The sequence below is a fragment of the Chaetodon trifascialis genome, chromosome 20, assembly GCF_039877785.1.
Source record: "Chaetodon trifascialis isolate fChaTrf1 chromosome 20, fChaTrf1.hap1, whole genome shotgun sequence".
Lineage (NCBI taxonomy): Eukaryota > Metazoa > Chordata > Actinopteri > Chaetodontiformes > Chaetodontidae > Chaetodon > Chaetodon trifascialis.
This window is the reverse complement of record NC_092075.1, coordinates 9,348,918-9,361,885: the sequence shown is the minus strand read 5'-3', so window position 1 is coordinate 9,361,885 and position 12,968 is coordinate 9,348,918. Positions and strand designations below refer to the sequence as shown.

At 41.9% G+C, this 12,968-nt stretch overlaps 2 protein-coding genes across 2 annotated transcripts; both read right to left on the bottom strand.

Annotated features, from left to right (window-relative positions):
• Positions 1-891: 891 nt before the first annotated feature.
• On the bottom strand, positions 892-7,815 carry surf4 (surfeit 4). Its single transcript, XM_070989667.1, has 6 exons — positions 7,538-7,815; positions 4,848-5,034; positions 4,378-4,454; positions 4,244-4,287; positions 3,374-3,560; positions 892-2,237 (listed from the first exon to the last, which is right to left on the bottom strand). Exons 1-6 carry the CDS (start codon positions 7,583-7,585, stop codon positions 1,971-1,973), a joined length of 810 nt encoding a protein of 269 aa, XP_070845768.1. The 5' UTR covers positions 7,586-7,815; the 3' UTR covers positions 892-1,970.
• A 763-nt stretch (positions 7,816-8,578) lies between these two features.
• surf2 (surfeit 2) lies at positions 8,579-12,814 on the bottom strand. Its single transcript, XM_070989024.1, has 6 exons — positions 12,348-12,814; positions 11,971-12,122; positions 11,689-11,792; positions 10,789-10,974; positions 10,464-10,597; positions 8,579-10,329 (listed from the first exon to the last, which is right to left on the bottom strand). The coding sequence occupies exons 1-6, from the start codon at positions 12,420-12,422 to the stop codon at positions 10,240-10,242; spliced, it is 741 nt and encodes a 246-aa protein (XP_070845125.1). The 5' UTR covers positions 12,423-12,814; the 3' UTR covers positions 8,579-10,239.
• Positions 12,815-12,968: the final 154 nt, after the last annotated feature.

Genomic DNA, 12,968 nt, shown 5'->3' with positions numbered 1-12,968 from the left:
CAGTTAATCTTTGTCATAGTTGAATCTCTTGTGTCACAGAATCTGACAGGACACAGACATCAGTTCAACACCTTTTTCTCTTTTGTAATTTGATAATAATAAATCATGAATGAAGTAGGGAAATGTACAGTATATGTAAACACATATGCATTCACAGTCACATTTATATACACACACAGACATCATTTCTAACATTTCATTCATCTTTTTTTCACTGGAGCTCGGCATCTTCCACCAGATCTGAAGCAGAATGTGTCCAGTTTGTCATCTGGCTCAGGTTTCTATGAAACACCCCTCTTAAAGTTCATGCTATCCTTTATTAAGTTCTGTGACTAAGCATATCTGTTTGTCAGGAAGTCTTTTCCGCACATACGACCGTAAACATCACACACAAATGTATTAATCATGGCAGCAATCACAAGCTCACGGCAACATGACACCAACAATCCTCTTCAGGTGCTGTGTGTATATGGTCATCATCCTCTGCTCAGCTGAAAATGATGAAACGCTTCATTGCAGTTGACTTTTACCACAGTCGTCCATTAGAGGTCAGTATTTGCTCACATTCTTTGGCTTAACAACAAACTGCTGATTGAAACACTTATGCAACACAACACCTGTGTGTAACGTACATAGGTGCTGGTTTCATTCTCATGTAGATTTCATTCAGTGTGTAAAACAGTATTTCTGAAGTCTTCATTACTACTTCCTGAGAAGGAAGCCTTTGCTACCACTGCATGTTGGCACTCCATCACTTGCTTCACTGGTGGAGAATTTACATTAATCATCACGCTGATCATCCATCTTCATGTCCTTCAGCCTCTTGGAACATCACAAGAGCTAAAAACCTTGACTGAGACAGTGACTTCATATTTTGGATTTTTATTTCTTCGCCATGAACTTCCAAAATCAAAAAAACAAATGATCAAAAATACAATATAAACTTCTGAAAATCAATACACTGAATCGTTTTTATAGTTTCTTACACAGGGCAAAAAACACTGAGCAAAGACAAGTCCAGGCGGCAAGTGACTCTGCTTAGTCCTCTTTGCTTTTCTAGATCGCAGAATATGGTGTTTCACAAACGCTGAGCCTCCCCCCGCTATTGCCCCCGATCATAAACAGTTCACTAGTTAGGCATTTGCCAAAGATGTACAGTACAAAGTGCCCAATAACAAGTCCTGGAGCTAACAACTTGAAATTCTCAATCAAGCACGACTGCAATCCACCACTTTGTATACAATGTACACGTCCACCCCAGATTCAACTCCCCGCGAACAAGAGTCAGTTGAGATCGAAAGTGTAGAGATGTATGAAAGGCTAAAGTGTCAGAGAAAAAAAAGAGAGGGGAGATGGAACCTGGAGAGTCGAGACGAGTTGCTGTCAAATCAGTGCCCGAGTTCTCAGGATTGATATGGGGATCAAATCTCAGACATGGCGAGATCCAACGGCAGGAAAAGATCAGCATCCGTGGGGGGGCCCCAAACTGCTGCGCTAGATCCAATTTGCCGGTTTTACTCAGAAAACTTGAACGTTAATCTATCATAACTTATGGCATGACACCCATAAAATACAATAAATCCTTTTCATTCCTCCTGCACACAGAACAAATAAATCTCTTCCACTTATTCACTAGCTGTTTACCTTGCACTTTGAAATACACTGGTGTTTTTTATTCTTGCTGTCATGGAAAAAGAGGACATACAAGAAGGGTTTAGAAAAAATCTGGCATTAAAGATGCTCAACGAAAAAACAGCAGTTTGGACCAAAATAGAAAGAAAACTGTCCATTGGTGAGTGAGGTGGTGTCTGTGGATGTGGCCAAATAAAAATGAGCTAGAAAAAACAAAAACAAAAAAAACAAAGGGTGTACCCTGGTGGGGGAACCGGAGGAGAGGGAGGGTCTTTGAGTCCCGGTCTGTGGGGGAAGTCAGTGGTGCTGTGCAGTCCTCTAATCTTAGCCCCCTTTGCCTACCACTCTTTCTTTTTCTCATCCATGGACACTCCGCCAGGTCCCAGTGCCACCACCAGCAGCAGACCGCCGATGACCGAGGTGGTCTGGAAGAAGTCGTACTTGAGGAAGTCGTGCATGGGTTTGTACGCTGGGATGGTCCAGAAAGCGTTGAAGTACACATTGATGGCCAGGAGCCACACGACGAGGGTCAACGCCGCTAGCTTGGTTTTGAAGCCGATGGCCACCAGGATGATGAGCGCCGTCCCGACCATGTTCTGCAGGATCTGTGGTGGAACGCACGTGTCAAAGTAGGAGGGTTAAGGGTTGCACTTTTCAGCATCGTATGGGGCCATCACCATAAACAATGTTTCAAATCTGCCTTTTGAGACTAATTTTAGGCTACTTAAATAAAACTGCCATTACATATTTGAGAAACGATTGTAGTGAATCTGCGAACAGACAATCTTCAACAATATAGTTCAACATTTTGGGAAATTTGCTTTCTTGGCAAGAGTTAGATGAGAGAATTGAGTCCACTGTCATTTCTGCCTGATAAATATGAAGCCACAGCTAGCAGCTGGCTAGCTTAGCATAGCTGGCTCTGTCTGAGGGCATTTTCACACCTAGAGTTTGTTTGCTCTCAATTAATCGATGAGCTTGTCAACTTTCTGCCTTGGTTTGGTTTCTTTCATAGAGAAAAATCAATACAGACCAAAACGCATCACTACAAACCACGTGACAATGTTCACTCCACTTATTGTGTCTGAGGTGGTAAAAAGCACAGGTGTTAAAACACACTAGAGGTAACAAAATCTGCCTAACTGCACGTCCAACGCTCAGTAATTAACATGTCATATCTTGTCTGCTTTTAAAAACATGTAGCTGTGGTTTTATTGGAAGGCTGTGTGCTGAACTATTTCCTTGGCAGGCACAGTGACTTCCTATCCTTCCCACCTGGGTGGATGCTAGGCATTTGTTTAATCAGTGCAAAAACTATCCTTGAATAATGACGCGTTATAGTTTTGCGGGAGAGCTGCATGCCAAACTAGTTCCTGGCCGAACTCTATGACGTTACCACCTGCATGTAGCCCACCCAAAAACGATATAGTATGTTAACTAGTGAGCTTTAAAGGTGTTAGTAAGATGGATTTTGCTACCTTTGAGCAGAGGCAGGCTAGTTGTTTTGCCCCCTGCTTGCAGTATTTAGGCTAAGATAACCTTCATACTTTGCATAATGACTTAAGAGTGGCATCAATCTTCTCATTTAACCTTAGGCAAGACAGTGAATAAGTCCATTCCCCAAAATGAAACCTATTCCATTAAGTGTATAACTAACTTTTCAGTTCTTGTTCTTAAGCATGTGGTGGCGTAGCACTGATCTTAATGATGAAATATAACAGGTGTTGTAATCAGTACTCACAGAGAAGAAGCTGGAGTCAAAGTGCAGCAGAGTCATGAACATGAGCACTAGCAGTACTCGACCCCCCAGCTGCATGTACTGCTTTGGCGAACTCTCTCCCATGGAGGGGACTCCAGCAAACATGCTCTTTCCTTCTGAACGAGACTCGGCCAGCAGCAGGAGCAGACCACCTCCCAGAGCGAGGTTTCTGGGAGACGAGAGAGGATGGTTATTTTTGGACAGTGCCTGTCAGACCTGCACTCGTTCAAGCTGAATAACGTCTGGACGACAGAGTGCATGCACGACAGTCAGGTTTGGAGAGGCAGATTTCACAACACTGCTTATTTTGTTTTAGGAATTTTAGATCTGGTACTCTGGTCTGTTATTTATCAGCAATCCAAACCAACAACCTTTATCTTTCTGTTCATCAACTCACTAATCACACAACTCCTTTCAGCACTACAGTTCACCCTGTCTGGCTTTATACTAACAACCACCTCACACACTGGACCGTATTTATAACAGATTTCTCTGATGGCCGATGACTCATCTGGCCGGTCAGTGTTTAAATAAATCACAGGTCTTGGCCACAATAATTACAGCAATCATTGGTGTTTGCTTGACAACAGAGATGCTTTCTCATCTGTGACCACTACAAGCAAATCACAGTTACAATTACTGCAGCAAAAGCATGGCAAGCTGTCTGATTGGTTAAGATGATTCTAATCTATGATCACAGCAGTGAAATTCAAGATTGCACACCACACGTATACTTGAATCAGTGATGGCTTATTACGTTTGGGAGTTGATAGGCTGGTGCAACCTGATAAAAATATTCCAAGAAAAAATAGATTTGGTCTTAAGTTTGTTTACTGAGTGAGTGACACTTACCTCATCAAGAATTTGAGGTCCCATAAAATGCTGTATGCAACCGTCTGGTAAGTAAAAAAAGACATTCCAGATCAGATACGAAGACATATTGCTTATGTGCATTAAGAATATAGTTATGATGTAATTCTTCTCACCTGTAGCGCTATGATGCCAAACAGTCCAAAGCAGGCGTACTGTACAAAATTTCTACTGAGGATGAGGACACAACCACCTGTGAGGACACACACAAGGCAAAGGTCATTTCCATTTCCTTATTTACAATATCTACAACATGCCATGTTATCTGAAACTGGTACGCAAAACATGTAGGACGGGACAATGGATTCAAACTATTTATGTCAAATATATTCAGCATGTGGTCATTGTAGCTTCATGTTCTGGTTCTCACAATAATGGAACCCAACAACAACTGGACACATCTAGTTCTAGGTGTTGCCTTCATCAGTGTGTAGCGTGTGAATGTACAGCCCATCTTCTCCAAAGTCCAAGAAGCTCAGGAGTGCTGCTTTTCACATTCACTACAGTAATTCACTGATTTGTGGATAAGTGTCTCTTGGATTTTAGTCAGTTTAACCTGACCAGGAACTGCCTCTCATTCACTTACCCAGTTGTCCTATGAGGTTAAGCAGCACAAAGCACGTCGCCAGGAAGTAGCCGCAGCTCCAGGTAGCCTCGATGTAGTCTCTCTGCTCGTTCCACTGGAACCACATGCGGATGCCATCTTCCAGGAAGGTGCTGATGAGACACAACCGTGCCAGGTGGGGCAGGTACTGTTTGGTTACCCGCAGGAACTGAGCAACAGAGGGAAAGAAGATGATTTATGATTAACAAGAAAAAGAGTGACTTGAAGAGAAAAGAAGAGTAAAAGGATGTGGTTCCTGAGGTGTTGCTGAACTTGCTTACAAAAGCAAAACTGAGAAACAACGTAACTGCTTCACCAAGCTGTAACAGATATGAACGAATTTCAACAAAAATCCCCTAAAGACTCCTATTTAGAGACACATTTATATTTTAACCTGCTACTATGCAGACACATCTCAGAGCCTGAGCAGTGAAAGAAGTCAATCGTTATTTACACTGTCAATTATAAGGGTGGGAATTAAGCCAGTAGTCATTTGAACGCAATTGCCAAGCTTAGTGAATGTTGAAACAGTGGTCATTTAAAGCACAATTGCTGCCTTGGATAGACCTTGTTTGAAAGGTAATCCCAAAGAAGTCCTATTGCCAAATAGTGCAACTCCTGCTGTAAGAGCACACCAGTGCCTGAAGCTGTGGCAGTTTTTTATTTGTTTAAGTATGTAAATGCAATGAATAAACTAAGTAGAAAATGTACATAAGTTTGGGCTACTTTTTGATCTTTTTTTCTGTTTATCTTTTAGTACATAGTACATTTACATAGCTGCCATTTAAACATCAATACTGATCATTTATAGCTTTTCTCTACAAAATATCTAACAATCAAACTGTATATGCCATTGTTTCCCTCCCGATTAGTCATGCTGAAGAGAAACAAACTACCAAGCTATAAATGTATAGGAACTGAGCTGAGCAGGATAAATTATAATAGATTTCAGAAGTGTAATAAGGCAAAACATGCACAGGATGGCAGCTCTGTTGCAGTACATAAAGGACAATAACAGGGCTGTGCCTCCCCATTGCATTCTTTAGTATCCTGTCGTATTATTTGGCGTTGAAAACACTGAGTGTTTACACCAAAAAGAACGAAACAAAGAAAGAAACTAGCCCACTTTCCCTGCTCAGACACAATTTATGAAAAGATCCTCAGATACTACAGTGACAGAGTGGAGAAGCAGCGACCTGCCCCCCTTCCCCGCCCACACAGCAGTCCACATCAGCACTGTCAGACTTCAGCAGCCTATCAGCGTCCACCAACTCCCACTACGACTGCTATATGGGGCATGAATGGACAGACTGGGAGCCAATCCGAACAAGGCTGAGGTTGCCGCAACAGCCTAGAAATAGACCATTTTGTAGAGTAACATGTAAGTAACATGTTAGCTCCATACCCCTGAGGTGAGGGATGGGACCTTAAAATGTGTGTGGCAGTTCAACAAAGCACTTCAAGACATTTCAGGTTCCCTTTTCCTGTTTTTTTTTTTTGTTTTTTTTTTCCTTTTTACAACGCACAACTCTCATGATAGGAGTGTATAAACCAATCAGCTGTAATTTGATTAGGGAAGTAGTGCAGCTGTGGCATGTGGGGGTTGAATTTAGTCAACACAGCTGCCATAAACACACACCGGACTGACTCCATGACTGCATGTTTAAAACTGACAGTCCTCCTCCAAGGAGACAGCTAACATGAAAAGTCCTTGAATCCAGCATGCAACACTGCAGCACACATGCCTCACTTTGGGCCAGATTACAGTAACATTTCAAAGTACAGAAGGAACAGGATATAAATCCCTAACCTCTGGGCCTTTTCCCTGGGTCTGCATAAGAAAATGGGCCACGGGCTGACCTGAAATCTGATCTCCATATCTCAGCTCACCTCTTACAGATCAGTACATTGCCTATAGTCGCACCAGTACAATGAAAATCTCTCCAAAAGAATGAACTAACTACACACAGTCAACTGTGGCACTGTAATAAAGTAATAAAGTGAAGGTTCACGTCCAGCTTTTGGCTGAGCTGCGTGGAGGGTTAGGGGTTAGAGTAAGCCTCCGACTACTGTCTTGCAACTCAGCTGTAGTCTGTAAAACCTAAGACACCAGTCATGTCAAGCAATTAGGCTGCTTGGCAAACACCATATTACCAACAAGTGTTAGCCAAGAACTTGGGGGCTAAGGTGAGTGATTTCACAATGCTGGCTGGCACTGCTTGGCTTGGCTGCCTGTAACTCGCCTGTGATATCGTTAACTATAGTGTTAATAAACCAGGTGGCTACAGGCGACAAGCTAACTAGCTGGCGTAATAAGGCAACCATAGAAATTTAGACCCGTTAACGTTAGCCATGCTGGTCGTTGCAAAGTAGATGTCAGTGTGAATTGATAATGCTATCTAATCCATCGGGAGACACATGACAGGAGCAGAAACCTCAGCCATTTATCATTCCAATTAAAACACGAGTAAATCAGCTACCGTATTGAACCAGGGTCATGTTAATGCCGTCAACCAGCTACTGAGGACTAGTAGAAACAATAAATAAAGGCGTCAAGATGACGAACGAAAACACTCGAGTCCGCCGTTACTTCATTCTCAGGGAAACTAGTTAGCAGCTAACATGCTAACAGCGGCTAACGTGAACAACTGTCGTGCTAAAATTGAAGTTACCTGGTCTGCCACGTCTTCGGCCGTGTTCATGAGATCCTCCTGTCCCATATTCGTGTAATAATACGAGGTTTATTAATTAAGGCTAAGCGCAACACAGTTTGAATGTGTTGGATTTTTCGCAAACTGCGCTCGTACTGTTCCTCCCCCCGTGAACGTTATTTACTTGAAGATTTCCCGATCGCCTGGACGCAGAGAAAGGCCGCCTCCGCCCCACAATGCCCCGCGATTTGACGAGCGAGACAGAGCCCCCCTACATGGTACTGCAACCGCTGTATGCCACGTATGCTGATCCGTGCAGGGGCTTTAAGCAGCCACCCAGCGTTGTTTACAGCTTTTACACTTATAAACAAGCACAAGTTTGCACCCTGTGCCCCACATGAATTGATTTTTACCATAAATTGCCAGCCAAGTTCACATTTAACCCTCCACACGCTGCACACGCTCACGTTATCTATGCGGTTATTATAGAGTCAGACTGCTGCGACAGATGTGCACGTCTTCTTTATCAACATGTCTTATTATTTGGTCTATTAATCTTTTATTTGAAAAAAGAAAAAGAAAAAAAGTAATTTAATTTAATGTATCATGACTTTGATTATTAGAATTTGAATACACTTAAAAATTAAGTACATAAATGTATAGAGAAACGGATGTAAAAAGCAAAGGTGGGATTTTTCACACAATTAGGACTCAAACTGATCTCACAAACAAACACAGATGCTTCTATATCACACAAAATCCAGCTTGCAGCAGACATGCTGTGCTGGGGTCTGTGGGGTGGGGGGACCTACAGAGAGGAGAAGGCCTTCAAAAATATGAGAGTATTCAGACTGCCACCACTGACATAAACCCATGATCAATGAGAAAATCACATGAGATTTAAAATGATGCCATTTTCTTTATACACCCTCAAAACTAATCTTCATCACTATATTCTTTTGTCAGTTGTCTCTCTCTCTATTTGCATCAAGTTCACAGCCTTCTGAAATCAGACACACTGCGTCTCTGGCTTCTTTCACATCTTTTCATCAAGCTTTTGGAAATGTTTGAAACATATTTTATTTGTACTGTTTTTATTCCAATTTATTAGACCATTTCACTTTATCATGAATCTCGTAGTGAAACAAAATGCATGAATTGCTTAAAAAAACAGCATAAAATGTGTTGGGACATTACAAGTCTTCAGTCAAGAGTCAGTTCTCCTTGTCATGAATCCTACAGAGGTCTGAAACAAAATATATTCCCTCAAACCCCTGGAATCAGGTGAAAGTGAGGGCCACAGCATATATCTTACATCATTTTCAAATTGATGAAACCAGCCATCATCATCCCATTAGATCGACATCTTCATTTGTCACCCTTATGTCCACAAAAGTCAAATCACTTCATCCATTTCAACATTAATGTTTCCTGACTGTTTGCCTTCAAAAAACTATTGATACTGGTTCTCATTTGCACATGCCTCTGGAGCTTGGTTATGTGCTCCTGTGCTTATAACAGCCCACAAACAGCAGGGCAGCCACACCTTCACCTGACATGACATGACATGACGTGACATATGCAAGCTGAGGGGACGCAGTACAGTAATTCAACAATGTTTGCGGGAGCTGGTCGTCAACACATGACTCATTGTGGTGTTGGTGCTCAGATATGTGGCTGCTGGCGAGCTGGGATGATGGCGGTGAGAGAGGATGACAAATATAACTGCCATGAGAGGGCAGAGCTGCATGAAAGCAAATGGGATGGAGGTGTAAAAGGGGCCATAGCTCACACATGGCTTGTTAACTCTCAAGAACGAAGGCTCTGTCCACTTCCTGTTAGTTAAGCAGAGAAAAAAAAAACACAAGCAGCAGTCCAGTTTACACTGCAGCAGCTGATGTTCTTTACATACAGTAAGTATTAAATGCTCTGCACAAGAAAGCCTCAACATTTACACAGAGGAAAGGGAGGAGGAAGATGATACAGGTTGTACAAAAGAACAATGTCGAGCATTTAGTTGCAGTTGCACAAAGTATTTCAAAAGTTTAAATGACATTAAATGAAAACAGTAAATCAGAATATAACTTGCTGCAGTCGCTAGTTGGAATACTTGGCAATAAAGTCATGATAGCTGTTGACTGGATAGTTTTTTGCAGACAAACTGAAAACATTTATCAAGGCACAAGAAGAGCCGTTATCTACAGCATCAACGCTTCTTGACAATCATAAGAGAAAGTGTTTTCCTGCTACATCAGCTAAGTATGGTGGTTATTTTTCATGCATTGCCTTCAGCTACTTTCTTATATAGTCTTACAGTCCTCTGGATGGTGTCTGTAAAGGTTTCTCCTCCTTCTGATCTTGTTTATGGACGATGATTAGTATAAAAAAAAAACACAGACAATGGTTGCATATCCAAACTGAGTTGTATTTATAGAAGCGCTCTTGGTTGCAAACCAGAAAAAACAACTTATCCAGTGAAAATGATGTGTTTACTGCCACTAACACATTTTCCATGTCATGTAAACCCACCCTTGTTGGAACATCACAACTTGGAAACCAGACAATATTTCATATGCATAAAATATGAAAGATCTGATGGATGTTCGCTCACTCAAAGTTCAGGTTGGCTCAGACACAGCGATCCTACTCCAAACTGGAAGTGCAGCATTGCTCCCTGACAAATTATCAGGTGCAAAAATACTATACATAGATGGTGTTGCGTTTTACTTCCCACTTTGCACTTTTCCACGTTTTTTACGCCCTGATTTCCAGTGGTTATTTCTGAATTTCTTCTGAGAACCACCACCCTGGACCTGAAAGACATTAATATGAAAGCAATTAATGTCTGTCAAGGAAAAACTGATACATCATTTTAGTAGTGCCAGATATTAATAATAAAAAATGGGATTCCACACACATATTCAGCTAAATTCAAATTTCTACAGACCTTCTTGCGTTTCTGCAGCACCTGTGCGTCCACCTCCATCTCCTCATCTTCATCTGTTTGGAAGTCATCTTCCTCTTCACCCCCGTCGCCCTCCATACTTTCTTCTGCCGTGTTTTTTAAAGTGAATAAAGAGGCTGTGAACATATGAAACAGATGTTACTGCAAAATAAAACTGCAATCCTACGAGTCACACTCCTGACAGACAGTGTGTTTGTTATCATGCACACTGGAATGAAAACCTGCAGACTCCTGGACCTCCATGACACACAGTTGAACCTAACAGCCATAATAAAAGCAGAGGAAGATGTCTGCAGTGTGTACTAACGTGGGTAGAGATCGCTCATGCTGTCCTCCGAGTCGCTGTGATCTTCGTCGCTGGATGTGGGTTCCCACAAGCTGTTCCTTTGTTTTGAGTCCCTGCCCCGGTTGACCTTCTCTCCGGTGTCTTTGGGCTTTTTCTGTTTGAGTCTGGCTGGAATGAATTCGATCCCTTGGCGCGTACACTCTTCATCTAGAGCAGAACAAAGACAGTCACATCAGTAACCAGCTTCAACTGTCCAGTGACTCATATCTACAGTGCATTACATGGACTCCTGTTAAACTTTTCTCAGCTCCCAAATGAAGATGCTGTTTCATAATTTCAAAGAAGAGTACATGGCTAAAGGTCAATACTGATAATACTAACAGAACACTGGAATGGTCTCTGATTTGGCTGATGTCTGTACAAATCTGTAGAAAGATGTGATCTCTACTTCAATCGTGAATAAGTTATTTGCATGCCAACAAAAGCCTCTATGGAGAAAGACATGTTAAAAAATTAATATTAACAAGGAGTTTTAAAGGATCAAGTTCCAATGGTAATGCTGATAAGAACTGAAGTAATATTACAGCATAATTTGATATAGATTCTGTAGTCCATCTGTATGAAATCAAAACTTTTTGGGGTAATGTCTTTTTGTTTTTCTTTTTGAGTAAAAATTGAATATAATGTTAATTTTGGCATCTCTACTCAACTGAATTCTGCACATTTGTGAACACCCATCAGAGCAAAACACGAAAACGGTCGTCAAACTGCTGATAAACCATCATGTTCAGCAGAGAAGTGCCGCCACAGAAATATATTTTCACGCACAGATGCATCATATGACATCCCCATTGTTAAAAAAAAAAAGCGCACTACATCCACCGTTTAATAACCATGCATGTAGATATGCTATGCACTGACATTGGGAGAGGGCCTTCTTGAAGCGTTTCCCATTGACATGTCTTAGGACGTGATGCGGCTGCCGGTTCAGGTGTCTGAGGGTCAGCTTGCAGAAGAGCTGTTTGCTGGAAAACACACAGGAGACATCAAACATGATGATCAGCTTCATACATTCAATCTCATCTGTGAGCAACACGTTGTGGCATTTGCTTGACAATCATTGCCGCTGCTGCACGTAACATAAGGAAGGTGTTGGTGCATTTTCTTGCAAAATGATGAAATGCCAAGCAAGAGTGTCCTTACGGTTGCTTTGTGCTCGGCACAATGTGTGGCTCAAACTGGCTGTAGTTGAAGTCTGCTGCAGCGCTCAGTTTCTCGTACTTCTTCCCTTGAGTGAACTTCTGCAGCTCCGTCAGGTTGCAGGGAAACTCATGGCCATTCAGAGTGCACTTGATCTGATAAAATCAACAGATTAGGTTACAAGCCTGGTTCATTTAGCAGTGGACGCCATTTAGTTCGGTGTAACAATAGACCCGATCATCACTGGCATGTTTTTCAGTCTTGATCCTCACATCTAGTCATCACAACACTTCACAGTGCATGACAGATATTAGCATTACAGCTAGCATCACATTGTACGCAGTGTATTCCGTATCGTGCGGTGTAATCAGCTCGCTAACCTTTTTATCATCTGTGAGCTGAAGAAAAGGGTGCTTAAGAAGAAAGGATTTGATGTCCGCAGGTAAGTCATCCATAGCTTAAAACACTTCAAAACAGGTCTTTGAGTGTATCACTTTGGCCACCCCCTTACAGGAAATTGCTACACGTGGGTTGACCGACTCTTGAAGCCACCTACTGGTCAACGTAAGGAAGGTCAGCTCAGACGAAAGGATGAAACTTCCAGTTAATCTTATCACCACTGTATTTATCAAACACGGACCTTTGATATCAATATGGATAAATCGAGTAAATGTTCAGGTTTTCGGTAATACTACCAGGAAATCGCAAACGGGGCACGATTAACACTATGTTTACCGTAAATCTCTGAGACAGACCCGTCAGTGTGTTTTATATCTGCAACAAGTTCTACTATAAATTTCCTGCCACAGTACAAAAATAAACGCTAATCATCGTAAGCCGTGCGGTCAGTCAGCTGACTGACTGCGTCAGACAGTACGGAATCAGAGAACAGGAGAAACGACGATATCTCACTCTGTTAATATTTTTAGAAACCAGAAACAAGGAAGCTCCGGTGAGAGAGGAGAAACTTTGGATGAAAAAGCTGGACCTTGCTCGAAAGC

Coding starts and splice junctions, on each gene's coding strand:
- surf4 (XM_070989667.1), bottom strand. CDS start 7,585: ATGGGACAGGAGGATCTCATGAACACGGCCGAAGACGTGGCAGACCAG. Junction 4,288..4,377: donor TTGGCATCATAGCGCTACAG/GTGAGAAGAATT, acceptor TTTACTTACCAG/ACGGTTGCATACAGCATTTT. Junction 2,238..3,373: donor TTGACTCCAGCTTCTTCTCT/GTGAGTACTGAT, acceptor GTTCCACCACAG/ATCCTGCAGAACATGGTCGG.
- surf2 (XM_070989024.1), bottom strand. CDS start 12,422: ATGGATGACTTACCTGCGGACATCAAATCCTTTCTTCTTAAGCACCCT. Junction 12,123..12,347: donor AGCTCACAGATGATAAAAAG/GTTAGCGAGCTG, acceptor TGATTTTATCAG/ATCAAGTGCACTCTGAATGG. Junction 11,793..11,970: donor GTGCCGAGCACAAAGCAACC/GTAAGGACACTC, acceptor TGTGTTTTCCAG/CAAACAGCTCTTCTGCAAGC.